The 24,948-nt window shown below is 24.0% G+C and overlaps 4 protein-coding genes across 4 annotated transcripts; 3 read left to right on the top strand and 1 right to left on the bottom strand.

Moving 5' to 3' along the window:
- The first annotated feature begins 1,109 nt into the window (after positions 1-1,109).
- LOC122503500 (venom acid phosphatase Acph-1-like) lies at positions 1,110-6,442 on the top strand. The gene is made up of 6 exons (XM_043614068.1): positions 1,110-1,514; positions 1,626-1,724; positions 1,833-2,101; positions 2,219-2,502; positions 5,185-5,393; positions 5,501-6,442. Exons 1-6 carry the CDS (start codon positions 1,434-1,436, stop codon positions 5,636-5,638), a joined length of 1,080 nt encoding a protein of 359 aa, XP_043470003.1. The 5' UTR covers positions 1,110-1,433; the 3' UTR covers positions 5,639-6,442.
- Positions 6,443-6,797: 355 nt separating this feature from the next.
- On the top strand, positions 6,798-12,332 carry LOC122503499 (venom acid phosphatase Acph-1-like). Its single transcript, XM_043614066.1, has 6 exons — positions 6,798-7,117; positions 7,233-7,331; positions 11,193-11,464; positions 11,541-11,824; positions 11,894-12,102; positions 12,169-12,332. The coding sequence occupies exons 1-6, from the start codon at positions 7,013-7,015 to the stop codon at positions 12,304-12,306; spliced, it is 1,107 nt and encodes a 368-aa protein (XP_043470001.1). The 5' UTR covers positions 6,798-7,012; the 3' UTR covers positions 12,307-12,332.
- Positions 12,333-12,964: 632 nt separating this feature from the next.
- On the bottom strand, positions 12,965-19,355 carry LOC122503501 (transmembrane 7 superfamily member 3-like). Its single transcript, XM_043614069.1, has 8 exons — positions 19,077-19,355; positions 17,467-17,808; positions 14,946-15,208; positions 14,623-14,794; positions 14,157-14,324; positions 13,848-13,997; positions 13,507-13,767; positions 12,965-13,382 (listed from the first exon to the last, which is right to left on the bottom strand). The coding sequence occupies exons 1-8, from the start codon at positions 19,180-19,182 to the stop codon at positions 13,168-13,170; spliced, it is 1,677 nt and encodes a 558-aa protein (XP_043470004.1). The 5' UTR covers positions 19,183-19,355; the 3' UTR covers positions 12,965-13,167.
- A 1,086-nt stretch (positions 19,356-20,441) lies between these two features.
- On the top strand, positions 20,442-23,729 carry LOC122503502 (splicing factor YJU2). Its single transcript, XM_043614070.1, has 2 exons — positions 20,442-20,916; positions 22,717-23,729. The coding sequence occupies exons 1-2, from the start codon at positions 20,893-20,895 to the stop codon at positions 23,614-23,616; spliced, it is 924 nt and encodes a 307-aa protein (XP_043470005.1). The 5' UTR covers positions 20,442-20,892; the 3' UTR covers positions 23,617-23,729.
- The last annotated feature ends 1,219 nt before the right edge of the window (positions 23,730-24,948 follow it).

Raw genomic sequence — 24,948 nt, forward strand, 5'->3', positions numbered from 1 at the left:
ATTGAATTCTTGAAACGAATTTTTATTAAAATTTTCAAAAATAATTGAATTCTCACGAAGAACTTTATTAAAATTTTTTTTTAATAATTGAATTCTTGAAACGAATTTTTATTAAAATTTTCAAAAATAATTGAATTCTTACGAAGAACTTTATTAAAATTTTTTTAAATAATTGAATTCTAGCGAAGAATTTTATAAAAAGCATTTCAAATAATGGATGTTTTTCAAAAAATTTTATAAAAAATTGTGTATGAAAATAATTAAATTCCGGTAAAAATTAAATTATTTGTGAAAATAATTGATATTCTCGGTAAAAAATTTGATTATTTTTAAAGACAATTGAATAATTTTGACGTGGCATTTTTAAAAATTTTTGAATATAATTGAATATCTGCGAAGAATTTTATTACATTTTGAATATAAATTGAATTTCTGCAATTATTTGTAACTTTTTCTAAATTCAATTTTTTCCATTAGTATACTTTAATAAAAATCCCTGACTTTTCCCTAATCTATGACAACCCTGGAAATATTAAAATATTTTTTTTAAAATAAAAAACTTACAAAATTTCCATGGAAACTCCGCACGGGAATTCCATGGAATTTTCAGGGGGTACTTCCATTGAATTTTTCGACGTGGGTAGAAACTTAATTTTTAAATTTTTCTTTTAAACATATTGTTCAATGGAAATTTTTTAAAATTGTAAAAAAGAGCAAATTGATATTAATTTATATAATTATTATTTTGTTTATTTCATTATATCAGGTAGAATATATATTATTTATATATTCTTTATATATTTTTTAAATAAAAAAATCAAGAAAATCTATGTATGATAGAAATTATGATTTCGGGTCATTGAGATAAATTTTTATAAATTCATAAAAAAAAAAGTCCACCGTATTTTAGAGAATTCTCTCTCTTTGTCTATTTATAAAATATTAATCACAAGCAACATATAGAGGTAGAAAAAGATTTATATTTGGAAATAAGGTAAATGGTAGCAGAGACCTGACAATAAGATAACAATGAAGAATTATTTTCTTTGAACGACTATCTACACATGTTTCTGAACACGTGTCAACTTATTTATTTTCCACTCGATATAGGTGGGGGTGTGTTATTATAAACAGGCAGAAATAAAAGTTTAGTAGAAAAGTGTGCACTTTATTTATTCATAATTTTATCACTCGTGTTCTGCGCATTACCATTTTTGTATATATATACTATTAAAAATTAGAGTTAATAAAATTTTTGAAGAATATATTTATGAGAAAAAATTTCTAATCAGAAGAGATAAAATTGAAATATTTGAAATTCATATATACGTTGATAAAAATTATTTAAAGTGATTATTGTTACTTAATACAATTGTCCGATAAAATTGTCATCAATGTTCAAATGATCTGTATATTAAGATTGATAAGTAATTATGGAATTGCTTCTTATTTTTATATTAAGTGCTGTGGCAGTCGATGTCAATTGTAAATATGAAATTAAACAAATAAATGTGGCAAGTATTATAATTATTAATTATTAATTATTAAATAATTATTGTGTAAAATTAAAAATTAACTGATAAGTAAAGTGCATCTTTAATTCTTTTTTTTTTGAACGTCAACAGATATTTCGACATGGAGATCGGACTCCAGATATTTTGTATCCTCAACTACCCTATGGAGCTAAAGATTTCTATCCATTTGGCGTAGGAGGATTAACGAACGTAAGTTTATTATCTTCTATTTTTGTAAATTTATAGAAATAAATTTTTTAAATATTTAATAGTTATTAATAGTTATTTTATTATTACCTAACGAAAAATATTTCTAAGGATGGCAAAGCTAGAGCATTCCAATTTGGTGAATTCCTTCGTAAAAAATATGATTCCTTCTTGGGAACAACATACGTCTCTGATGATGTGCAAAGTATCAGTTCAAACTTTGAACGTACGAAAATGACATTACAACTTGTCTTAGCAGGTTTATATCCACCGAATACAAATCAAAAGTGGAAGAAAGATTTAAATTGGCAACCAATTCCAACAAATTACAATGATAGATCAAAGGACAATATGTTTCAACGAAGACACATTTGTTCCAAGTTAGTTATCTGTAAAACCATTTTTTTGATTCTTTAGGTGTTTTGTACTTCAATGACCTGATAGTAATTAGTAACTGACAGTATAGTCCTGATAGTAAAAAGAATTGTCATCACCAGGTACCTTGAGGAAAGAAGGAAAGTATTACAATCACCAAAATTAGCTCCAATAGTGTCATCTTATCAAAATTTCATGAACAACCTGACAATGTTAACTGGAAGAAATATGACTGATTTAGAAGATTTGTATTCCTTATACGCGAACTTTGTTGCCCTAGAGAAAATGGGCTTTACTCTACCAAATTGGACAGAGAATATTTATCCCAAAGGGAAACTGTACGATGCGATGATTTTAAATCTAAAGCTTCAGAATTATAACAATCTGATCAAAAGATTACATGGAGGTAACATTTTTAAATACAAATACATAATTATGCAAATATACCCCAAGTAAAAAAGTCAAACAGAGTGACGGCTCTGTACGGCTCGAACTAGGTCCGTAAATCCCGTAAAAGTCCGTAAATTTTTTTAAAGTCCGTAAAAGTCAGTTGTTTTTTTAAAAAAAAGGTCCATAATAACTCCGTAATTTAACTAAAAAAACAAGCAAAGTTCGTAAAAACGATGATATAATTTGGAGAATTTTTTAGAAGCTACAAATAATTGCAAACATTCAATTATTTTCAAAAATTGTAATAAAATTCTTGAAAAAATTCAATAAGAAAATTTTTAAAAGGCATCCAATTACTTTTATAATTATATGTAGTAAAATTCTTTGCAAAAATTCAAATATTTTTGAATACAATTTTAATAACATTTTTCGAAAGAATACAATTATTTTCTAAAGTTTTAATAAATTTTTCGAAACAATTCAATTATTTTTGTAATTATAGTAAAATTAATCGAAAAATTAAATTATTTTTCATTTAATAAAATTCTTTTCTGGAATTCAATTATTTTCAATACAATTATTTAACAATATTGTTATATTGTTATTCAATAAATTAAAGAAATTTTTCGAAAGAATTCAATTATTTTCTAAAAATTTTCATAAAATTCAAGAATTAAATGTTTAATTTCAATTATTATATTTAAGAAACACGATTATTGTACAGACTTAAAAGAAATTGTTCATATAAGATTCAATTACTTTGAAAACTTTCAATTTATATTATTAAAGAAACTGCATTATTTTAAAGAAACTCAAAGAAATTCTTTAAAAAAATAATGATTATCAAATTTTTTGCTAAAATTCTTTGCCCAAATTCAATGATTTGCTAATTTTTTTAATAAATTTTTTCGCAATAATTGAATTATTTTCATAAATAATATAAAGTTTTTACAGAGATTCAATTATTTTCGTAAATAATAAAATTCTTTTTATGAATTCAATTATTTTCATAAATAATAAAATTTTTAGAGGAATTTAATTATTTTCAAATACAATTTTCAAACACAATTTTTCGAAAAAAATCAATTATTTAAAATGATTTTTATAAAATTCTTCGCTGGAATGAATTATTTAAAAAAAAAATTAATAAAGTTCTTTGTAAGAATTCAATTATTTTTGAAAATTTTAATAAAAATTCGTTGCGAGAATTCAATTATTAAACAATTTTTTTTTTATAAAATTCTTCGAATCAATTCAATTATTTAAAAAAAATTTTGAAAAAATTCTCGGCAAAAATTTCAATTATTTTTAAAAATTTTCCAAATGAATTCAATTATTTAAAAAAATATTTAATGCAATTCTGCGCAAACATTTAATTATATTCATATATAAAATAATAAAAATTTCACAAGGAGATCAATCATTTACAAATTTTTTATAAATTTTTTCACAATAATTTTATTGTTTTCATAAATAATAAAATTTTTCACAAAGATTCAATTATTTTCATAAATAATAAAATTTTTAGAAGAGTCAAATTATTTCCATAAATAATAAAACTCATTGCAGAATTTCAATTATTTTAATAATACAATTTAATTATTCTTAAAAATTTTATTACAATTTATTTATTACAATTTTCAAAAATTTTAATAAAATTCAATTATTTTTTGAAAATTTTAATAAAATTCATGGCAAAATTTAAATTATTTTAAAAAATTTTTCTTAATTCAATAATTTGTATATTTTTAATTTAATAAAATTTCTGAAAAAAATTTAATTATTTAAAAACAATTTTTGACAAAATTCGACATGAATATTCAATTATTTTCTAAAAATATTGAAAATTTCACAGGAATTCAAATATTAATAATAATAATAGAATTTGCATAAATTTTTTTTAAAAAGAAATCAATTGTTTGAAACTTTTTTTTATAAAATTCTTCGCAATAATTTAATTATTTTAATAAATAATAAAACTCAAATTGCAGAATTTCAATTATTTTTAAATCAATTTTAAACGTATTCCTTCGAAAAATGTAATTATTCTTAAAATTGTTATTAAAATTCGTCGAAAAAATTCAATTAAAAAAAAAAATTAGAAAAAAGTAAAAAAAATTAAAAAAAAAAATAAATTTTTAAAAAATTAAAAAAAAATTATGTATAAGAATTCAATTGTAAGAAACATTTACATAATTATTCAATAAATTGTCTATGTTTATATTTAAATAATGTAATTCTCGTAGAATTTTTTTTAATAAAAATTGATTTAAAAATTAATTTCATTTAAAGTTTTTGATAATAATTGAATTTTGGAGAAGTTTTATTAATAATTGCAATCCGTAAAGCAGGGCCGGATTTACTTGACAGGGAGCCCTAGGCAATCCTGGTGGGGGCCCCATGTAAGGAAAGGGTTTTTCAAAAATTTACCAAGATTAAAATTTTAAGTAATATTTTATATATATGAATTAAGCGCTTAAATTTCTAAACACTTAAAATTATTTTGTAAAATACTTTTAAAAAAAAAATTTTTTTACACTTTTTGTAAAAAATATTTTAGATGATGGGGGCCTATAGGCAGTTGCCTAGTTTGCCTCTTTATAAATCCGTCCCTGCCGTAAATTTCATATTTTTAAATACTTTCACTGGTTCATACTTATGTATGTACATAATTTGTAAAATATAATTTTAATTCTAGGTGGATTTGTGCGAACAGTAATAGAGAACATGAAATCGGTAAAAATTCAATCAGACACTGTTTATCCAAAAATAAATCTATACAGTGGACATGATATAAATATTTTAGCATTTTTGTCCTCACTCAATTTAGTAGAACCACATCTACCAGAATTTACAAGTGCAGTCATTGTTGAATTATTGTCCTTAGAAAGCAAGTACTATGTTAAGGTATAATATGAATTCAAATCTATTGGATACCTAATTAGCGCAAAATTTATCGTTTCTTCAAAAATTTTGTAATATTAATTATTGTATTGCTAATTCTCTCTTTTTAGATATGGTATTATAAAGGCACTCCATCTAACTTGACTGAATTAAATATATCTAATTGTGCATCGCCCTGTTCACTGAACTTTTTCATCAGTGCTGCAAAAATCGTCACCCCAACAGAAGAGGAATTTAAGTGTATCTAATTGTCAAACTTTTAAAAAATATTCATTTTTTCAGAGAATTCGTCATCTATATAGAATAATTGGTATTTCTGGCTTTTTGGACAATAAAATTTTTGCATCTCCCATCCTTTATTTCACAAAATGTTTGTATTTATAACTATACGAATGTAATACACTTAACTAAAATGAAATTTTTGATATTTTCTAATATTGTTCAAATGTGAAAAAAGCGAAAAATACTTACGGGTAGCATTAATAGGAGTATGTTTATAAATTATATGTTCATTAGCATTTATAAAACCATTTTCTGCCTTTTCAAATGATGGATGAGTATATTTTTTTAACTCACGACGTTTCCGTAGGTGAGTTGACATTGGACTTATTACCATGTTTCCATATTAATAATTCCATTCTTTAAAATGTAAAAAAGTTTATTTTTTAAAATATTGAATTGGCGAGAATGAGAAACAAATGAAATATACATACAAATTCGGATTGTCCATTTTCATTAATACTGTGTGTAATAGATGATGATGTCTCTTGATTTTGATAGAAGTTTAAAAAGAGGTTCTTCGTAATCTGAAAATCATTAAATAATCAGTTTAATCCTAATTTTTGAATATATTTTTTAAAATAAATAGACCTATAAGCAAATATTTTTCTGAAATAGCTAGAATAACACGCACGTGTAGTTTCATTAAAACTATTCCAATATTTTTCAAATAAAATACATATTAATTGAATGTAGGTATAATTTAACCTTTTCTGTAGAAAGTTAAAAAAAATAGTACATTTTTCAAATTTAATTAAATATTTTCAAAAATATTATGAAATTTTCAAAATCGACTTCACTTTATTATTTCTTACCCTTATAGCTACAAGAAAAAAAAATTCAAGAAAATTGCTGAAAAGATAGAAAAATCATCGATCAGTTTCACATGAAACAATATATTTAAAAATACTTTTTATTATACATAATATTGAAAACAATAATATGTTGCTTTCTAATTAATTAAAATTAAAAATTTCATATAGATGAATGTTACTGGACATACATATCGTTGTAAATACTATAATCAGTCTTGTTATTTTATTATCATCAAAGCTTCTTAATCAAATATGAACACATGTTTTTATTTTTCCAATCAGTAATAAGATCTGACAGTGATCCACTAAATCTTTTACAGAACAGTACCTGAATTATTATTCAGCAATAAAAATTAATAGTCCTGTTTTATGTAATCGTATTCCATTCAAATTTTAAATAATTCAAATAACGTTTATTAAATTTATTATTAAATTAAATTAAATTAATATTTTAATTAAATGCGCCACATCATAAAATTAAAAAGTCTCTATAATTACATTTTATATTGTATAGACTAATTTGCAAAAATGATTGTGTTTTGGAAATTTTCTACTAGTTTTACCATTATAATTATTTCTTATAATCTCATGTTGTGTGCGCAAAGTAATTTACAGCTGAAACAAGTGAATGTGGTAAGCTTTTTGAAAAATTACATACTCAAAAATTGATTTTGCTAAACTATTTCTATTGTTTTATCTTTATTGTGATACTTTGGAAATTATTTATGGAAAAATTATTTATATTTAGTTATTTAGACATGGTGATCGTACACCAGATACTTTATATCCAGGAATTCCGTATACAAATGAAGATTATTTTCCTGCCGGCATTGGAGGACTAACAAATGTAAAGCATTGAATTAATTAAAAAAAATAATGAATAAAATATAAATTAATAAATACAAGGCTCGAACCAGTGGAAATATTTAAAAATACGAACATTATGGGGCACCCATCAGGATTGCCTAGGGCCCCCTGATAAGTAAATCCGGCCCTGCTTTACGGACCAAAAATTAAAAATTACTGACAAAAATATTAGTCCGAATCAAATAAGAGAATATTTTACTTAAAACTATAAATTAAATTTTTCATAACTATAAAACATGAATAGATATCGATAACTCCGAGTCTTCGACATAGACTAATCGCTTTCTTTATGTTTTATAATAATTATAAAGATGACCGAGTGATAAAATCATTAATTTATATTATAATGAATATTTTCTTACTGTAACTATTTAAAAATTATTTCCATCATTTAAATTCAAATTATTATTTTCTAGAATTTTAAACTAAAATTCTTCTCTAAATCAAATATTTTTAATAATTTTCGAAAAATTTCTTTGACAATTTTCAAATTCATTTGTTTACAATATTTAATTTTACAAAATTTCAATTATTCGTAAATTATTCAATATATATTAGAAAATAACAACTTTCAAAAAAATTCCAAAAAAAAAAAATTCAATTAAACCTTTTGAAAAAAATTAATTTCACAGAATTGTTAGAATTTTAATTTTTAAAGATTTTAATTTTCTAAGATTTTATAATTTAAAACCTTTTCAGAATTCAATTATTTCTGAAAAATTGCAATTATTAATATGTAATTTCTCCAAAATTTAATTATTATCTAAAACTTTAAATGAAATTAATTTTTAAATCAATTTTTATTCGAAAATTCCACGAGAATTAAAATATTTGAATATAAACATAGACAATTTATTGAATAATTAAATGTTTCTTAAAATTGAATTCTTATACATATATAATTTTATCAATTTAAATAATTGAATTTTTTTCGACGAATTTTAATAAAATTTTTAAGAATAATTACATTTTTCGAGGAATACGATTAAAATTTTGAATTAAAAATAATTGAAATTTTGCAATTTGAGTTTTATTATTTATGAAAATAATTGAATTATTGCGAAGAATTTTATAAAAAAAAAGTTTCAAACAATTGATTTCTTTTTAAAAAAATTTATGCAAATTCAATATTATTAATAATTGAATTCCTGTGAAATTTTCATTATTTTAGAAAATAATTGAATATTCATGTCGAATTTTGTCAAAATTGTTTTTAAATAATTGACTTCCTTTCGGAAATTTTATTAAAATAAAAATATAGGTACAAATTATTGAATTAAGAAAACTTTTTGAAAATAATTGAAATTATGCCATGAATTTTATTAAAATTTTTGAAAAATAATTGAATTTTATTACTTTTAAAAATAATTGAATTCTTGTTATGAATACTACCCACATAGCACCATAGTATGAGGTAAGGTTATGTTGAGTACTAATCGTAAGGCACATAAGGTTACACAATATTGCTGCGGTAGACCTAAGGTGAACTAAAAACTTCCGCCATGGAGGTAAGGTTACATGTTAGGGTGTGGTGAGTATATATGATAAGGCCATGGTAACCTTACACGTTAAGGTTAAGGTAACCTTACACGTTAAGGTTGATGTAACCTTACACGTTAAGGTTGAGGTAACGTTACATGTTAAGGTTGAGGTAAGGTTACATGTCAAGGTTGAGGTAAGGTAATTATTAAGTTGTAAGGTTGAGGTAAGGTTAAGGTAAGGTTGTGATAAATTTACCAGTTATGGAAAATATTAAAAAAATAATTAATAAATAAATATTCAATTAAAAAGTTAGTTTGTTGCTCTTCTCTATTTTGGAAACCTGACATGAAGCAGAAAATTTTGAAAACAAATTTGGGGGGACTGGGATTCGAACCCGGGATCGACGCGCATAAACCTATCATTCTAACTAACTGAGCTAAGTAGAGAACTGGCAGAAGGAAAATTAATGTTGCCTTTAAGGTGAACCAAGAAGATGATTAACTCCTTAAAGGCAATATTAATTTTCCTTCTACCAGTTCTCTACTTAGCTCAGTTAGTTAGAATGATAGGTTTATGCGCGTCGATCCCGGGTTCAAATCCCAGTCCCCCCAAATTTGTTTTCAAAATTTTCTGCTTCATATCAGGTTTCCAAAATAGAGAGGAGCAACAAACTAACTTTTTAATTGAATATTTATTTATTAATTATTTTTTCAATATTTTCCATAACTGGTAAATTTATCACAACCTTACCTTAACCTTACCTCAACCTTACAACTTAATAATTACCTTACCTCAACCTTGACATGTAACCTTACCTCAACCTTAACATGTAACGTTACCTCAACCTTAACGTGTAAGGTTACATCAACCTTAACGTGTAAGGTTACCTTAACCTTAACGTGTAAGGTTACCATGGCCTTATCATATATACTCACCACACCCTAACATGTAACCTTACCTCCATGGCGGAAGTTTTTAGTTCACCTCAGGTCTACCGCAGCAATATTGTGTAACCTTATGTGCCTTACGATTAGTACTCAACATAACCTTACCTCATACTATTGTGCTATGTGGGTATTTTCTTTAAATAATTGAATTTTGCAAAGAATTGTACTAAAATTTTTGTAAATAATTGAATTTTATTAAAATTTTTGAAATTAATTGAATTTTATTTAAATTTTGGAAAATAATATTGAATTTTATAAAAATTTTTGAAAATAATTAAATTTTATTAAAATTTTTGAAAATTGTAATAAAATTTTTAAGAATAATTACATTTTTCGAGGAATTCGATTAAAATTGTATTAAAAATAATTGAAATTCTTTTGGAAAATTATTGAAAATAATTGAAATTTTTGCCGAGAATTTTATCAAAAATTTTTTTTATATAATTGAATTGATTCGAAGAATTTTATAAAAAAATTTTTAAATAATTGAATTCTTGCAACGAATTTTTATTAAAATTTTCAAAAATAATTGAATTCTTACGAAGAACTTTATTAATTTTTTTTTAAAATAATTTAATTCCAGCGAAGAATTTTATAAAAATCATTTTAAATAATTGATTTTTTTCGAAAAATTGTGTTTGAAAATTGTATTTGAAAATAATTAAATTCCTCTAAAAATTTTATTATTTATGAAAATAATTGAATTCATAAAAAGAATTTTATTATTTACGAAAATAATTGAATCTCTGTAAAAATTTTATATTATTTATGAAAATAATTGAATTATTGGTAAAAAATTTATAAAAAAAATTTACAAATCATATTGAATTCTGGCAAAGAATTTTAATCAAAAAATTTGATAATCATTATTCTTTTGAAGAATTTCTTTGAGTTTCTTTAAAATAATGCAGTTTCTTTAATTATTTAAAATGAAAGTTTTCAAAGTAATTGAATCTTATATATGAACAATTTCTTTTAAGTCTGTACAATAATCGTGTTTCTTAAATATAATAATTGAAATTAAACATTTAATTCTTGAATTTTATGAAAATTTTTAGAAAATAATTGAATTCTTTCGAAAAATTTCTTTAATTTATTGAATAACAATATAACAATACTGTTAAATAATTGTATTGAAAATAATTGAATTCCAGAGAAGAATTTTATTAATTTATGAAAAATAATTTAATTTTTACGATGAATTTTACTATATCTACAAAAATAATTGAATTGTTTCGAAGGATTTTTTAAAATTTTAGAAAGTAATTGAATTCTTTCGAAAAATGTTATTAAAACAAATTTACGGACTTTTATGGGATTTACGGATCTAATTCGAGCCCTGTAAATATAATATTAATATTATATTAATGATAACTACTTTTTTCTTAATAAAACTTATTAATTATTTTTAGCACGGTAAATTAAGAGCATTTAAATTTGGCGAAACACTTAGGCAAAGATATAATGATTTTCTTGGAAGTACTTACATAACAAGAGATGTAGTAGCACAAAGCTCTGATTTTGAACGTACAAAAATGACTCTACAACTTGTTTTGGCTGGTCTATATCCTCCTGATGGATTACAAACATGGAAAAATGATCTTAATTGGCAACCGATTCCATTTAGAAGTATTTATCCAATCACAAAAGATTACATATTCCGTCGATTTGATGTCTGTCAAAGGTAAGAAATTAAAAATTTAATTTTAAAAATCCTATGCTGCAGAAATTTTATTTATTCGATACTTTCATTTTCGCAGATATCTTGAGGAGGAGAAGAGAATACTTAATTTGTCAGAAGTGACAAAAAGATTGTCGAGATTTAATTACTTGATAAAAAATATGACGAATGAAACAAAGAAAAATTTAACAGATGTTGCACATTTACGAATTTTTTATTGCAATTTAGTGTGTTTGAAAGCAATGGGATTTAAATTACCACAGTGGGCAAAGAATAATCATCTTCAAAATGATCTTCTTAGTGCTGCAATTGCCAGCTTTGATCTAATGAGTTACAATAATGAATTAAAAAAAATTAACGGAGGTAAAGTGTGTGGGCAATAATTTAAAAATTTTAGATTAGATATTAAAACATAAAAATTTTATTTTTCAGGAGGATTTGTAAAGATTTTTACTGAGAATATGTTGGCTGTAAAGAATCAAACATCGAAAGCTACTTCTAAAATTAATTTATACAGCGGTCATGATATGAATATTTTAGCATTGTATTCAGCATTAAATTTAGGTAAATCGCACATATCGGAATTCTCAAGTGCAATAATTGTTGAATTACATCAGCAGGAGACAAACTACTATGTTAAAGTAAGTAACAAATTTTATGATTTTAATTTCAATAACAGAATTTTGAATAATATTAATTCTCAACAGATTTGGTATTTTTTGGGAGTTCCATCAGAAATGAAACAAATGCAAATTCCAAATTGTCCGATATTGTGTCCATTAGAGTGTTTTCTCCATCAAACAAAAAGTGTTTTACCTACGGATGAGGAATTTAAATGTGTTTAATATTTAATAAATTAAATTAACAAGATAGAAAATTGACTTTTCATTTCTGAAATCTTTGATTTGTACATAAGCGTTTGCAAAGGATTTAGAGTTTTTGGCAGAAGTTTAAGTAAATAATGAAGAGGACGCAAGTATAATTATCAATAGTTTAGAATTTTGTTAATGAATGTACATTGAAAAAAATTAAGTTTTCCAATACCTAAAAGTTTAAAAGTTCTAGAGATATGCCCATATATTTTTTTGTTTTGTCACTTTTCACTTTTTATCATCCCATATATTAAGAATATTATTAAGAATGATGAAGAATATTTAAGAAAAAACACGTGTTCTTCTCTTTGTAATCTGTGATATTCTGTAATATTCATCATGTATCGTCATCATCGTATTTTCAACCACTCGCGACCGTCATGTCATTTTCACAACCAATCACGACCGTAACTCTCAAACTCCAGCCAAAAAAAATAGCTGTTTTTCTATTAAGGATTAGGGATTTCTTCTAGAAGTAAAAATTTTATTAGTAATTTGAAATTTAAACGATTTAATTGGGAACTTATTTTTAAGGAGTGGTCTTTTTTACAATTATATCATATATGGATTGTAATTTGATCCAAGAGCCCTCTTTTGACCAAAGAAGAGTAAATAAAGTATAACCCCACTATTCCGTCTTATAAAAATATTTATTTATAATTCTAGTAGTTAACAAATATGTTTTCAGCCTGTTTTCAGCCTTACCGTTCAAAGATTCTTTCTTTCGAATTGTTTTTCAAGACAAAATTTGTAAGTAATAATAATCATATGTTTTAAAAACTAATTAAACATAAATGAATAATGCAAGTAATAAATTTTAAATTCTGAACCGATTTAACTGTACATTTTTCGAAGACTTCGATGAGCTCGAAAATTGTCACGCCATGGCAGAAACTCAACATTTCCATCACTACTTCTATGAGCAACAGGTATGGTTATTTCATCATATCCACTATTTGGTCGACAACAGCAAAGTCGACAACAAACTTGTACTTGTATTAAAAACGATGCCACAGCAAATATAACCCAAAATACAGTTAATGAAGTTTCTAGAAAAAAGAAATTGTTGAATGCAAATTTCGATCACATGACTTTAAAAAAATGTTTGTCAAATTAAATATTAAAGTTCCTCTAAATACATCATATTTGTATATAGACTGAAGGATGACTAACCTTGGGAGCCAAATGGTGGATTTATAATAGCAACATCAAAGCCGGAAATAGTAACTCGTCGTATAAAGTTTATAATAATGTACTTGAAACTCGATCCAATGTAAAAGTCAATAGCGACGATAAAAAGGTACGAACCAATAATTGAACAACAAAATACACTCGACAGACAAGCTGTTATTGATATCATAATAAATAGCAACAATGTAAATGCGGCGAAGAATGCCCAAAAGTAGTAGTCGTTTTCAAATGGCAATGCTTTATCTAAAATTTAAAAGAATTTTTGTTAAATATATTAATTTGTATAAAATATCCGTACGAGGATATTAAAATTTTATCCCCACCTGGTAATTTATAGTAGATCAGGCAGGAGAAGAAGAATGCTAAAAAGACGCTGGAAAAAATTCTCGATGCTCTTCCGCAAAGGCAGCAGGAAAGTACGTTCCAAATAATTGCAAATAAAAGCCCACTGCCAATCGCAATCCACATTGTGTCTTAAGGGAATAAAAAATATTGAAAACTTTGAAAAAAGTTTTGTAAAAAATAAAAAAAAATGGTAAGGTTTTAGTTTACAAAAATAGTTATTTTATTTGGATAGTATACCCAGATAGCAAAATGCATGGCTTATACTTGATTCACGACTTCTTTCTTACTTGATTCACTTTGTGTTCCTGCATTTATGGCAATTGTGTAGCCAATTAAACCGCCTTGCAAAGAAGCAAAAATGAAAAGTGCACCTGTTGGTGTTTTGTGACCAAAAATCATTAGATATACACCAAGAAAGATCATCGCTACACATAGTGTCTTTGAAACACCATTAGCTGAAAACATAAAAATAAATAAATAATTATCACAATTTGAATATATTTTCCCCACGTGGAGAAATTAGTAACTATTCACAGCGCATGCGCCCCCCACTCCACCCCATTCTTCGTGTATAAAAGCTGAGCGCATAGGCGAAAGAGCCACAATCATGACAGTTGTCTTACCGAGCGGAACTTTTTCAATTTTGACCCCCATGATGAAATTTCATAATATTATCATTATATATATTAACGTTATCAATACTTATTCACATTTATTAAATAATATAAAATTTTCAAAAAAAATCAATCTTACTCAACATGAATCCACAATCGTCAAACGAAACATCATCGCAAGCGTATGTAAAGGATGGAACATATGCTGAAGACTGATTTTTGTATGTTGCTATCATCGCATAAACTGATCCAACTCCTGGATACGCATTATAAACTCTTCTCATTGAAGATCCAATCAATGATTTTGGAATCTAAACATAATTAAGTATTTCTTACGAAGTAAAAAAACAGTAAAATAAAAAAAAAGTAATAGCAAATTGCGCTGTAAGGTTGCCGCAATAAGCATTGCTGCTAAAAATAACAAAAACAAAAAATAAACACTTCTAAAATTTCTAAACTCACTTTTACACCGTTTCGCAGAATATTTTCGGGTGTTAAAAATTTCTTGATAAAGGTGAAATATGTTTCATTTGTAAAATCTTGACCAGGCAGGTACAATTGATAAGCGTCATGTTGAACTAAATTCTTGTCGCAAGCCACTTTTTGTTTGCCAGGCTTAGACGAAGGTTGTGCATCAACAAAAATCATTGAATTTGAAACAAACACTTTTTGAAATGGTGAAATTTCGATATTGAATTCCATGTTACATCCTCCGGGAATTGGAGCTGTTGTATAGTGTATTTAATTATTGTGTTTTATGATTATTATTTTTATTATTATTACTATTGTTATATGGGGCCGTTAAAAAAATACGTAACGCTATTTTTCGGAAATTTGGACCCCCCCTCCCCCCATGTAACGCAATGTTGTATACATTAACGCCATTTTTTCCGCTGACAGCTGACCGTAACAAACAGCTTGACCCCCCCTCCCCCCTAAAGCGTTACGTATTTTTTGAACGGCCCCTATTCTAATATTATTACTCTTATTTTTATTACTTAATAATTAGCAATTTATGTGACGCTTTCCGGTGTATAGGGGAACCCTAATGCGATCGAGAAATTATTTATTTGATTTATTTATAGAATGATAGGTTATGTTAACGAAATTTTTTGATGGATTTATTAACATTAATTTTTAATTATTTCAAGTCAAAAACAATTTTTTTAACTAATTTTTTATACTAAATAATTAATAGAAATTGTTTTTTTACTTGAGAAAATTAAAAATAAATTTTCATAAACGTTGACAAACATAACCTATATTTTTTGTTTTTTTTAACCCTTTCACCGGAAAACGACTATAATATTATTATTTATTACTATTATTATTAATTATGGATAAATAAACGTATATAAATATCAGGGCTCGAACTAATGCCATAAATTCAATTAAATTCAAAAGTAATAAAATTTTTCGCACAAATTCAATTATATGTTCAAAAATTTTTTTAAATTCTTGTCAAAATTTCAATTATCTTTATAAATAATAAAATTCTTCTATGAAATTCAATTATTTTCAAAAATTTTAATACAATTCTTGGGAAAATCGATTTTCAATATCTAGGTACTGTTTTAAAAAAAAATTTCCAAAAGAATTCAATTATTTAAAAAAATTTTAATAAAATTCTACGCAAACATTTAATCGCATTTTTAGAAAATAATAAAAACTTCACAGGAATTCAATTATTTACAAATTTCTTAGAATTTTATTCGCAATAATTCAATTATTTTCATAAATAATAAAATTTTTTACAAGGTCCAAAGAATTCAATGATTTAAAAATTTATTGATAAAATTCTTTATAAGAATGAAATTGATTTCAAGAAACACTCAATTATTCAATAAATTATTTAATTTTGTATTTAACTAATTGAATTTTCGTAGAATTTTCTATATTAAAAATAGATTTAAAAATGAATTTCTCAGTTAAAATCTTACGAAATTTTAATTTTTAAAAGGTTTCAAATTAAAATCTTTGGAAATTTTAATTTTTCATACTTTTAACTATATGTATAACAATTCCGTGGAAATTTTTTTTTGAGAAAATTTAATTGCATTATTTTTTAAATTATTTCGAGTTTTTATTTTCTCATATAATATTTAATATTGAAGAATTTCTGATTAATTAAAATTTTCTAAAATTGAATTATAAATAAATGAATTTGAAAATTCTCAAAGAACTTTTTCGAAAATTCTTAAAAGTTATGGATTTATAGAAGAATTTTAGTTAAAAAAAACTAAAAAAAAAATTGAATTTTAGAGAAGTTACGAATTAATTGCAAAAATTCAATTATTTTCAAAATTAATAAAATTCTTCGTAAAAATTCAATTATGTTCAAAAATTTTTAAATTCTTCTTAGGGATTCAAACAATTATTTTCAATAGAATCTCAATAAAATGCAATAATCAAATTTTAAATTATAATTATTGATAGACACGATTATTTTAAAAAGTTGAAGTACATTGTTAGTTTAATTTAATTATTTTCAAAGTTTTCAATTAAAATTTAAAAAAAAACTACATTATTTCCAAAAAACTTGAAGAAATTCTTCATTAAAGAATTTATTTATTTAGAAAAACTCGAATAAAATTGTTTAAAAGAATTTAAGTATCTATTCTACAAAAGAATTCCATTATTTTCAATATTTTATTAGTAAAATTCTTTGAATCAATTAAAATATTTAAAAAAATTGTAATAAAATTAATTAACTAATTAATTTTAATTAAATTATTAATTAATATCATTTTAATTCAATATTTTAGTAAAATTCTTTGAATCAATTAAATTATTTTTAAAAATTGTAACAAAAATTCTTAGAGAAATTTAATTATTAGAAAAATACGATTATTTTAAAAACTTGAAAGAAATTCTTTATAAAATTTAAGTATATTTTGAAAATTTCCAATTTTCGTATTTTTAAATACTTTCACATGGTTCGAGCCCTAAAAATATAATTAAGAAAATAATCAACAGAAATTACCGTCACTTGTGTAAGACAAAACAACAAAAAGTGCATCAACACTATCGTTATTTCCATTCATCACGTACGTATTAATCGAAGAATTTCCATTTGTATCGTAAAATAAGCCAATATTTGAACCAGTTACACTATCCTTTGTATGTAATACAAATTTTTCACTATAAGAAATAGTGACATTACGCTGAAATGCGTGAATTTGAAAAATAATAAAGGAGACATTATTAGGAATGTCCGTAATTGCAAATGTAATATTGCTCATTCCAGGAATGAAACCCTGATGGCTGAATTCCTGAGGATTCCTGTCTTCATTGTCATAATTCTTCAAAGAAATTCTATAGTCATCTACAAAAAAAAATTACCAAAAAATAGTATTCCATGCTGTCTAAATGAATTTTTTTAAAAAAATATTTTAAAAAGACGAAAACAATTTTATAATTTATATAAATTTAATTTATGAATATATATATATATATATATATATATATATATTCAATTATAATCAATCAATTATAATTGATTATAAAATATATGTATAATACTTATAAACAATATATATATAAATAATAATCATTAATGTAAATTATCAAATCAAATTTTTGCAATTTTATCTCTTACTGGTTTTATTTTAATTCAAAATGGCGGATTTAATATGGCGGACGCATTTTTAAGAATTGAACCAATTCGTTTAAAAATTAGTTATACTGGCAGATTTTTGGGGTCAATGATTATGAATACGATGTCAGTATTTAACAATTCAAAATGGCGGACAAATTTTTAAAAATTTAACACATTTATATGAAAATTGTTACTCAGGGATTTTTGGAGTCAGTGATAACAAATCTGATGTCAGTTTTCAAAAGGACATAAATCATTTTAAATATTAAAAATACAATTAAATTAGAAAATTTTAATTTAAAAAATTATATAGAGATAATCTCTAGTAAGGAGATTTATAATTTTATTAACATAAAAAAATAATGACATTATAATTTTTAATTATTTTGGTTAGAGAAAAAGAAACAAACTTTCAATTAAATTACATTCATAATTAAAATTTTTAAAATATATAAAAAAAATTTTAATTCAAAATAAGAAAAATTTTTAATTTTTAGAAAATAAAAATAATTTTTTTGAAAAAATCAGAACATAAATAATATCAGTCACTTTTATTAAATTTTAATAATACAAAATAAGCATTCGATATATTTTATTTTTATTTACATTTCAAGGAAATTTTAAGATATAAATTGTAATGGAGAGTTCTTTTGTTATGTATACGAGATAGAAAACAAAATACAGACATATATTCTTATCGGGAGAGAAAAATATATGCGGTACGAAATCATGCACGAGTAGTAACTGTGATAAAAGTTGATAAAAATATTAGTAAATTAAATATTTTTTTATAAATTAAATTAATTAAAAAAATGTTTAATTGAATTCATTTTTAAAAATTTTTAAATTTTTTTAATAAAATATAAAAATTTATTTAAAAATTAATTAATTTTACAAATAACGAGATAATGACAGTACAGTAATGAATATTAAATATTGGAATTCATTTTTTATGAGAAAAAATAAAATGCAGTATATTTATTTATTTAACTTACCGAAATTCGGCGCCTTTTCTTTTGAAATAGTTTCCGTACACGTGCTTCGATATGTAGAGGAAATGAGAAATAGAAGAAAAGAAATATAGAATTTATTTTCCATCATTATTCCTTTTAGATTCTTCTTAGAAATTCTAAATTTTAGAACGAAACCAGATAAAGTTGCGAGAATCGCAAAATTTTTCTCTTTTATGCGACTTTTATCAAAGTTGCCTGTCTCAGTATTATTATAACCACATTTATAATCTTTGTATACATAAACAGGTGAAAAACAAAACTAAAATATGGGAATAAATCAGGGTTGAGAATGAAATTTGCGTTTAATGAAAGTAGTAGTTTTTTATGTTAAAAGTATGCAAATATACGTATATGTTTCTAAAAAAAAATCAACCGAATGAACGCTGCTTAAAAAAAATAATAACCTCATAAACTTCAGTATATTAGATTCGCCATTTTGAATTTTTAAAAACTGAAATTGGATTCATAATCAGCGACCCCAAAAATCCCCCGAGTATCAGTTTTGAAACGAATCGAAGTAATTTAAAAAAAAACGACCGCCATATTAGATTCGACATTTTGAATTTTATAAATTTTTGAAAATCTGACATCAAATTTGTAATCAGCGACCCTGAAAACTGCAAATAGCAATTTCAAAGTAAATTAAAGCAATTTTTTAAAAATCGAGTCCGCCATTTTGAATTTTGAAAATCTGACATCGGATTCGTAATCAGCGACACCAAAAGCCCCTGAGTACCAATTTTGAAGCAAATCGAAGCAATTTTTGAAAATCTTGTCCGCCATATTGGATCCGCCATTTCGAATTTTAAAAATTTCAACAATCTGACAAACTGATTCGTGATCATTGACTCCAAAAGTCAAACAAATTTTCAACAAAATCCAACAGCTGGATTCTCCGGTGGCACGAAAGGGTTAAATAAAATAGGTCCATATTATTAACAATTTAAGCAAATTGTTGAAAATAAAAATAGTATTGTTTAAAAATATAATATTGCATTAAAAAAATATATAATTTTACAAAGTTAATTATAAAACTTGTTGATTTATTTATTTTTTTATTTAGAATGCGTATACATTTTAAATTAATTTTTATAGTTAATATGGAATTTTATTTTCAGTAAATAAATGAATTTTTAAAATATTTTTCCCATATGGGAAAGAAAAGAAGAGAAATATCTTTTAGCCTTATTTAGAAAAAGGTAAACGATATCTTCTCTCCTTTTCTTTCTCATGTAAATATAACGATCATAGCGCTCTCTTGACACGGACAATTCAAGAAACATACGTTACAATGTGTGGACGACTCTCCAAATACTGCAGTTTCAGAATATAGTTGACATGAAGGCGCTCTCTCACCTCTACTGCCTGCCTGCCTGCACAGGCAGGCGCAATGAGAGTAAGGGAGAAAAAACATTTAATTTGAATTTTCTGACTCTCTTACTCTTATGTGTTACCATGACGACCTGCAGGCAGGCAGGCAGGCAGTAGAGCTGTGCGAGCGCCTTGAGTTGACATCGTTGACATCTGGTTTGCAACCCTGTTGTTTACTATATCTTGCTCCAAACGTGCAACATATTATTTTTGATTTATATTTACATTTCTGTCATAAAAAGAGATTAATAATAATTTACAATGTTAACATAAATAATTACTGTACTTATTGGAAATGTGGATAGTTTAGTGTATTTCCCAAGTGATCAACGTTCTTCTGAATAATTCAATACTCTTTGCAGCTAACCTCAAATTTCGTTTATATTTAACTTTTTATTTATTGTTAAATTGTTAAAACACCAACAAAATGTCTGAACGAAAAGTTTTAAACGTAAGTATAATTTTTTATTTTAAATAACGATAGTCTTAGAAAAATTGTAAATATTATTTTAATTCCAAACTTTCTTGTCATATACAAAACGTAAATAATTTCCAAACTTTTTGAAAAAATTATTTTAATAATTTTCAAACCTCCGATAATTATGATTTTTTAAAAATGTTTTTCGACTATTAAAAAAACGTCTTTTTTCGACTTATTTTCAAAAATTGTAACTTTTTAACTTTTCATCCAAATATAAACAAAATACCATATTTTTTTGTTAATTTTTCAAATTTTTTAAACGCTGTTTTTTAAAATAATCTTTCTAATTAAATTTTCGAAATATCAAATTAAAAAGATTTTGAATAATTTGAAATTTTTTTAATTAACAATAATTGACTTTTTTCAAATAATAATATTTCATTTAATATACTTTTTGAAGAAGTTTAATTGCAAATTTTTGAAAATAATAAAATTGAATTCTTAAGAATTTTAAAGAAAAATCTTTCAGAAGTAAAAAATAAAGTAAAAAATAACTTTCGAAAATTATATTAAAATATTTAAAAAAAATATCATTCTTAGCATTTTTTTTATTCTAATTTTTTAAAATTCAATTATTTTCAATATTTTCTTATTACATATTTCCGAAAATTTAATTATTTACAAAGAAAAAAAAATAATAACATTAAACTTTTTCACAATTATTTTTAACATTTTGGAAAAATTAATCATGTTTAAAATTTTTAATTAAAAATCTTCAAAAAAATGTTTAATTTCTTTTTAAATAATTTAAAAAAACTTATAAATTTTCTTAAAGGAATTTTTGTATAATTATTATACAAAAATCCCTTTAATTTCAATTATTTTCCAAAAATTGCATTACAATATTTTCAAAAAACTAATTCTTAGATTTGTTTTATCATAAATTTTTAAGCTTCAATTATCTTCGAACAATGTAAATTAAAATTTTTAAAAATTTACTATTCGGTATAGATTTTATTAAAATTTTAATGAAATCATTGTGTTCATATTTATAATTAAATTTTTTTTAAATTTGATTATTTTTTTCATATTTTTCAAAAATTCAGTTATTTCTAAATACTTTATCAAATTTAAGTTTTTTTTTTAAAGATTTTACCACATTTCAATTGTTTGGAAATTTTTCAATTGCATAATAATTAAAAAACTATTTTAAAACATTTTTATAGTTTGATTTTGAAGAATTTTTTTATTATTTTTTGAAAGTATTAATTCCTTAATAACTTTAAAAAAAAACCTGGACAGTTAGAATTATTATAAAAATTGAATTTTTCAGTTTTAATTATATTGTTTGGAAATTTTTCATTTTTATATAAATTAGATAAATTTTATCTTTCGAAAATTATTTAAAAATATTTTTATAAATTACTGTTGAAGAATTTTTTTATTATAATTTTTTGAAAATATTATTCATTAATAACTTTTAAACAAAACGTGAACAGTTATAATTATTATAAAAAATTGAATTTTTGTATTTAAATAATTAAATTCTCGAAGAACATTCGGAAAATTATTAAAATTAATCAATTTAGAGGTGAAGTTGAAGTTAAAAATTTTAGAAAATGATTAATAATAATTTTTCTTTATTTTTATGCAAAAAATCGTTTATTTTCTAAAATATATTAATTCCAATTTTTGTCTTTTTATTAATAATTATTAATTAATAAAATTCGAAATAAACAAATAAGACAAGTCCATAAAGTTTGGATGAATTTAAAAATTTTAATTATTTAGTTATTTTAATGATTTTTAAAATAATTTTCTTTTTTATAGAAATATTATCCACCGGACTTTGATCCATCAAAGATCCCTCGCATGAAATTGGCTCGCAATCGACAATATACAGTTCGATTAATGGCGCCATTCAATATGCGATGCAAAACATGCGGTGAATATATATACAAGGGTAAAAAATTTAATGCACGAAAAGAAGATGTCGAGGGCGAGGATTATTTGGGAATAAGAATTTATCGTTTCTACATAAAATGTACACGTTGCCTGCAGGAGATTTCCTTTAAAACAGATCCAAGAAATACGGATTATGAAATAGAGGCGGGAGCGTCGAGAAATTTTATGGCATTAAAATTGGCCGAGGAACAGGCGCAAAGAGAAGAGGACGAGGAACGTGAAGAGGAGGCGACAAATCCAATGAAACTACTCGAGAAACGAACACAACAATCAAAACACGAATTAGAAGTTCTCGAATCATTGGAGGAACTCAAGGATTTAAATCGTCGACAGCAGACAATTGATTATGAGCAAATGCTGGGACAATATGATACAAAAGCAGATAATTTGAAGACAGAGAAAGAACAGGAGGAACTCGACGAGGAATATGTGCAATCTGTTTTTAAGAAGAAGCAAAATGTCACTGTTGTCGAGGAGGAAATTGTCGATTTAGAGGAGAATTACGAACCGCCGGGGAAATTATTTAAAAACGACAGTGATGCGTCCACGTCGAATGTTGGGAGGAATTTAGAAAAAAAGGGATCTTTAAGTAAAGTGAATTTATCAACGCTCGTGAAGAGAAAAGTTGATCTCGTGAAGGTCACAAATATAACGAAAAATGATGATAACAAAGAAGAGAGGAAATCAGTTGTTGAAGATGCACCAAAACCAAGCGGACTTTCATTATTAGGTGCCTATTCGGGTAGTGAAGATGATAGCAATTGATTTTATTAAACATCTCTGCAATCTGTTGAAAAACTGTACATAAACATGTATTATACGTTTTTATTTATCGAAAACGTACCTGAAATATTTGTAAATACAAAATTGAATTTGAATTTTTTTACTTTTACGTATTAAAACAAAAACATTCGAACAATGATTGTTTACTTCAACGTTTCGAAATCTAAATAATTTTCTCTTCAGAAAGTCCAACAAAAGAATAATAATAAAAAATTATATTTACACACTTCAATACTTATTCTGGTATTCCAGTTTTGAAGATTACACGGTATTCATGATGAGCGAGCAATGAACTTATGGAGAACCGGCGACGGACGAATCAACGCAACCGCGTTCACAAAAAAAATTCACAGTTAATAAATTATTTGGATCTACCAACTTTTTCAAATATTTAACCCTTGATTGATATAGTTTAAAATTCTGAAAAAAATTTTACGAAAAAGTTCCAGAATACAATTTTAATTATTCATTTTTGTTTATTATTTACAATTTTATTTTTTACAATTAATAATTTTTTTCAACAATGAAATAATTTTTTTTAAAAAGCTCAAATCTTCATTAGTGTGCAAAAAGTTTCACCAAAATCCTGCAATACATTTTTGAGATATAAAAGTTTAAAAAAATGTTACATTAAAATTAAATTGTTTATTACAAAGTCAAAAAAGTCAGGGAAAGAATCAATTTTTTGTCAGTAAAGTCAGGGAATTTCAAAAAATTGAGACTTTTGTCGACTTATTATCAAAAATTGCGACTTTTCTTCCAAACATTGCTACAAATTACAACAATTTTTAGTCAAAGAAAAGTGCAACTTATTTTGATTTTTATAATGCAAAAAAATAACTATAAACAAATCTATCGAGAATTGTTTTTGAATTATTTTTTAACATAATTAAATTTTTCAAATATACTCTATAATAAAAATCTTTTTGAATTTAGCTTTATTATTTTTGTGCTTTTAGAAAATACTTTACTTATTAAATTGTCTCGACTCTTTGGTAAAAAATCTAAAATTATCAAAAATTCGAAAAAATTCAAAAATCCGATTTTCTTAAAATTCAACATTTTTTCCTCTCCTTTATAGGATTTAGCTTCATTATTTTTGTGCTTTTAGAAAATACTTTACATATTTAATAGTCTTGACTCTTTGGTAAAAAATCTAAAATTATCAAAAATTCGAAAAAATTCAAAAATCCGATTTTCTTAAAATTCAACATTTTTTCTTCTCTTTTATGGGATTTAGCTTCATTATTTTTGTGCTTTTGGAAAATACTTTACATATTTAATAGTCTCGACTCTTTGGTAAAAAATCTAAAA

Source organism: Leptopilina heterotoma, unplaced genomic scaffold (assembly GCF_015476425.1).
Source record: "Leptopilina heterotoma isolate Lh14 unplaced genomic scaffold, ASM1547642v1 Lhet_263, whole genome shotgun sequence".
Taxonomy (NCBI): domain Eukaryota; kingdom Metazoa; phylum Arthropoda; class Insecta; order Hymenoptera; family Figitidae; genus Leptopilina; species Leptopilina heterotoma.

Excerpts from the sequence above, each read along its gene's own strand:
- LOC122503501 (XM_043614069.1), bottom strand. The coding sequence starts at position 19,182 with ATGATGGAAAATAAATTCTATATTTCTTTTCTTCTATTTCTCATTTCC. Across the intron at positions 15,209-17,466 it reads TTTGTCTTACACAAGTGACG|CTCCAATTCCCGGAGGATGT; the intron begins GTAATTTCTGTT and ends ACTATACAACAG. Across the intron at positions 13,998-14,156 it reads AGGAACACAAAGTGAATCAA|ACACAATGTGGATTGCGATT; the intron begins GTAAGAAAGAAG and ends TATTCCCTTAAG.
- LOC122503502 (XM_043614070.1), top strand. The coding sequence starts at position 20,893 with ATGTCTGAACGAAAAGTTTTAAAC. Across the intron at positions 20,917-22,716 it reads CTGAACGAAAAGTTTTAAAC|AAATATTATCCACCGGACTT; the intron begins GTAAGTATAATT and ends TCTTTTTTATAG.
- LOC122503499 (XM_043614066.1), top strand. The coding sequence starts at position 7,013 with ATGATTGTGTTTTGGAAATTTTCTACTAGTTTTACCATTATAATTATT. Across the intron at positions 7,118-7,232 it reads AGCTGAAACAAGTGAATGTG|TTATTTAGACATGGTGATCG; the intron begins GTAAGCTTTTTG and ends ATTTATATTTAG. Across the intron at positions 7,332-11,192 it reads GCATTGGAGGACTAACAAAT|CACGGTAAATTAAGAGCATT; the intron begins GTAAAGCATTGA and ends AATTATTTTTAG.
- LOC122503500 (XM_043614068.1), top strand. The coding sequence starts at position 1,434 with ATGGAATTGCTTCTTATTTTTATATTAAGTGCTGTGGCAGTCGATGTC. Across the intron at positions 1,515-1,625 it reads AAATTAAACAAATAAATGTG|ATATTTCGACATGGAGATCG; the intron begins GCAAGTATTATA and ends GAACGTCAACAG. Across the intron at positions 1,725-1,832 it reads GCGTAGGAGGATTAACGAAC|GATGGCAAAGCTAGAGCATT; the intron begins GTAAGTTTATTA and ends AATATTTCTAAG.